At 39.8% G+C, this 3934-nt stretch overlaps 1 protein-coding gene across 3 annotated transcripts in view; it reads right to left on the bottom strand.

Moving 5' to 3' along the window:
- The window catches only part of LOC136844435 (cell adhesion molecule 2-like), an 855447-nt gene extending 852438 nt beyond the window's left edge, over nt 1-3009 (bottom strand). Inside the window, exon 1 of one of the 3 annotated variants that reach the window (XM_067113665.1) lies at nt 1990-3009. In XM_067113665.1, the coding sequence (XP_066969766.1) occupies nt 1990-2065 (76 nt within the window). In that variant the 5' untranslated portion in view covers nt 2066-3009. The remainder of the gene's footprint in view (nt 1-1989) is intronic. The other 2 variants (XM_067113666.1, XM_067113664.1) reach the window with 2 other exon arrangements.
- Nucleotides 3010-3934: the final 925 nt, after the last annotated feature.

Below are 3934 nucleotides of genomic sequence, written 5' to 3'. Positions count from 1 at the left end.
GATGGCTTGACAAGAGTCCAACTGTCTCAACGACTAAAGTGAAATTCGTACAGTCAGCACACGTTAGGGATCTCTGATGCTTTCATTAACGAGAGCATTTACTCATCAACAACAGGTACGAAGAGGCCATTTATATTAACAAACCAAATAACAAAAAAATAAAAACACATCAGTAGCTTGACCTTCATGGCTTTCACGAAACAACTAACAGATTTACAAGGCTCTTTGACCCGGATATAATAGAACACCAAAACTAGGCATGATTCAACATAAATAAGAATAACAAATCGATAACAGATTTCATGAACGGCTTGTGATAGAAAACATTGGCTTAAGAGAGACAAACATTACTCTTCCCTTGCAACTTTCACCAGAATATCACCCGATCTATAACAGATATCTTAAAATGATTTATTACAGAAACAATATCATCCTCCGTCTCATGTTTTTCGCAAAAACACTAACCAATCTTTTAGGATACAATAAAATCATGTACGACAATAACCAATGATGCGATTCCCGCAACTTTAGATTCCCTTAAGACTTTTATGAGAACCTTAACCAATTCATAACAGGCATCTTCATATCACTCATAAAAAAACAAACATGAGAAGAATAAATTGCAACTAATGGCTTTCAAGAACATAAAACAGTCTATGCCAATTATTATAACGCCACTTATAAAAGACCAAAGATGAAAAAAAATATTAACTTATCCCCAAATGTTTGCACAAGAACATTACCCAGTCTATGGAAATTCTCCTCAAACCATTCACGAAAAAATAAAAACAACATTGTCACAACACTGACTTGCCCCTAATGACTTTTACAAGAGCTGTCTGGTTTCGAAAAGTGGAAATAAAAGCCCAAAGCAGGAATGAAATTAATAGCACGTCCTCAAGTCAAACCCCGTCGGGTAATATGAACGGCTTCCACACTGTTTCTTTCGAGAGTACTCGAGTCCTGAGCATCCATCCGCTTTTCATGCCCACTTGATTCCCGGTCCAGATTACATTCATATTGGAACATCGAACATAAAAGACAACGAGCTTAAGTGACACTCCAGGGACGGGAAGAAATATCACTGGAAGAGGGCGGACCTCCTTCCATACGTTTTGAGAGAGAGAGAGAGAGAGAGAGAGAGAGAGAGAGAGAGAAATTTGTTCTTATACCAGATTGAAACTTTATTTTCAAAACCTTCTTCCATTCCTTTGAGAGAGAGAGAGAGAGAGGGAGAGAGAGAGAGAGAGAGAGAGAGAGAGGAGGAAAAACTATTATACGGATCGAAAAATGTACTTATAACGCAGTCATTGTGTATGTATGTATTTATGTATGCATGTATGTACATATATATATATATATATATATATATATATATATATATATATATATAATATATATAACTGTACAACTGATGTCAGAAGAAAACTACTGAGAAACTTTTCAGATGGCATACGACGTAATTTGAGAACACCCGAACAAAGACAAAACAGGAACTAAATTGCTGTCCCATTTTTTCCGCAAGACGTAAAAAGTCTCTTCCGTTTCCTGTAATTTAAACTTCTGACAAGTTTATAAGACCTGAAATCTCTTCTGTATAGGAAAATACACTAAAAAAAATATAAAAGAAAGTTGAAGGAAAAGATTTCGATAATGCTTAGCAGAGAAAATAGAAAAGAATAAAGGGATTGTCTTTGTTGTTTGAATAAACATTATATTTAGATATGTCATGATGCAATTCAAGAAGCGTGATTTATATTCAAAGCGAGCTAATATTCCCTGTTTTCTTATTCTATTATTTTCTTCCACTTTATTTCACCCTTTACGTCGCTTTTTAGTCTGCATTATCCATCTCGGTCCTATTCCTCAAGTACAGTCATAATCTCGGAAGATATAGTATAGAGAGAGAGAGAGAGAGAGAGAGAGAGAGAGAGAGAGAGAGAGAGAGAGAAACTTCCTAGATAACAAAATCCTCCCAGTAGCCCTTACCTGCAATCGTGGCTAAGAAGAGAGAAGGCAGGACCACCAGCCTTATAAACTTCTGCGCGCCTTTGCTAATCTCCATATTTTCCGGCTGTTGGCACACCAGGTTTACGGCGAGGAAGAGACAGAAGAGGAAGAAGATGCAGAAGAAGGATAAGAACAAGAAGGTAAAGAAGAAGTCGAAGGAGTAAAAGCCAACACCAAAAGGACTCGCATAGTCAGGCGTTGTTTATGGCTGCTGCTCCTGTGACCGATATTGTTGTTTTATGTTTCAGTTTTCCTCTTGCTTTATTAGTTTTTATTCTTAGTATTTTTGAGATGAAACAACGGACTTTCTAGACGTCTTTTGGGTTTTGTTCTAGTTTCTGAAAGATTCAGTTCAATTGTTGTTTGTCAAGTATTTGTCTCTTTAAATGTTTCATTCTGGAACTGGATTTGAAGTTCTTTCCTTTTTTAGCGGAGATATCGTTTATTGTTTAACTAACTTGCTAGATATTGCAACTGAAAGCCATTAATCAAAGTGCTTCAATCAAAGTATCTACATCAACAAGTTGAAGTCAGGTAACTATTTAACATCCTTTCGAGTGCAAACGATGGCGCAAAGATAAGTGATGGCACTGCGACATAATTTATGCTTCAAAACGGGCAAAGCAAGCAACTGCACACGGTGACCCACTGTCTCGACCGGGAGTAGTAGTAGTTTGAGCGCGCAACCTTTTCGTGCGAAGGGCAGCGGACGCCGAGAGGCAAGGGACCTCACTCGGGCAGCGTTGAATGGTGACTGAAGCAGCAAACACGTGGAGGAGGCTCCTTCCCTTTCCCCAGTAGCGAGAGGTGTCAATCCCCGGAGCAGATATCACCTGAAAATCGCAAATTCTCTCTTTTTTCCCCTTTTTACACACCTCCCCTCCCCCAACCGCACACACACGATGATGATGTCGTGACATTCCCTGTCGCGATCCTTGTGGGTGATTTTATAGCTTATTTTACTGCGCCCTCTCCCGGATGAGGACGCATTGTGTCTCTATCAGATGCTTATATCACAACGCCGCTGCTGCTGCTGCTGCTGCTGCTGCTGATGGGGTGGGAGGGTGAGGGCTTGTTATCTCTCCCTTCCTTATCGCGTTACACGGAAGAACTTCCGCACTTCCTTCGGGGATGATCTTCAGCCTTCACTCCCTTCCGAACCCGCGCACGGAACTTTCCCCAGGGCATCGCATGGTCACTCATCTCGTGAGGCTCAGAATCACGCGGTCCTCCATTACGAGGAAGATTCAGAGGCGTCCATGCTAGAAGAGAAGCCTGGCAAAACATGGCGGTACATAAAACACGACAAGCAGGCGTGCAGCCTCTCGTACACGCGAGCATTCGAATATGGATGCGTCGACCTCCTCACCTCGAATAGTACCAGTTATTTTCCCCGTGCCAAAGCCTCTGCAGGTCATCCCGTCGAGAGTATGTGAAAAAGTGATGAGTCCGGATTTGCTTTCGTGGGTAAAGGAGGCATGTGTATCAGAGATGTTTTCGTTTCTCGCAAAACACGATTTTTTTTTTTTATTCTTCAGGGAATACTGCAAGGATGGTAATTAAATTTGATGATATTCTGAATTAAATTCAGTGCTAAAATATAAGATGAAAACGCAATATCTACAAAAATTATAACGTATGACTTTACAAGAGATAATAATTCAAAATAATTTATTATTTGGTTTCATCACTAAGCACCAAACAGTTACAAATAGTTATTAAGATGTAAGAAAAGACAAAAATATATTCTCTCTCTCTCTCTCTCTCTCTCTCTCTCTCTCTGACTCCCTTTAAGATTTTATTCTTTTGACAGAAATAGAATTTCCGACTATCAAGGTCCTCGCATATAAACCAGAAATACATTGGATACAACGACAAGAGGAGATAAAGGACTTGCATTCTTCGGTCTGGCGCCCGGGTACGT

The sequence above is a fragment of the Macrobrachium rosenbergii genome, chromosome 12 (assembly GCF_040412425.1).
Source record: "Macrobrachium rosenbergii isolate ZJJX-2024 chromosome 12, ASM4041242v1, whole genome shotgun sequence".
NCBI lineage: Eukaryota > Metazoa > Arthropoda > Malacostraca > Decapoda > Palaemonidae > Macrobrachium > Macrobrachium rosenbergii.
The sequence above is the reverse complement of the archived record's forward strand: the minus strand, read 5'-3'. Positions and strand labels throughout refer to the sequence as shown.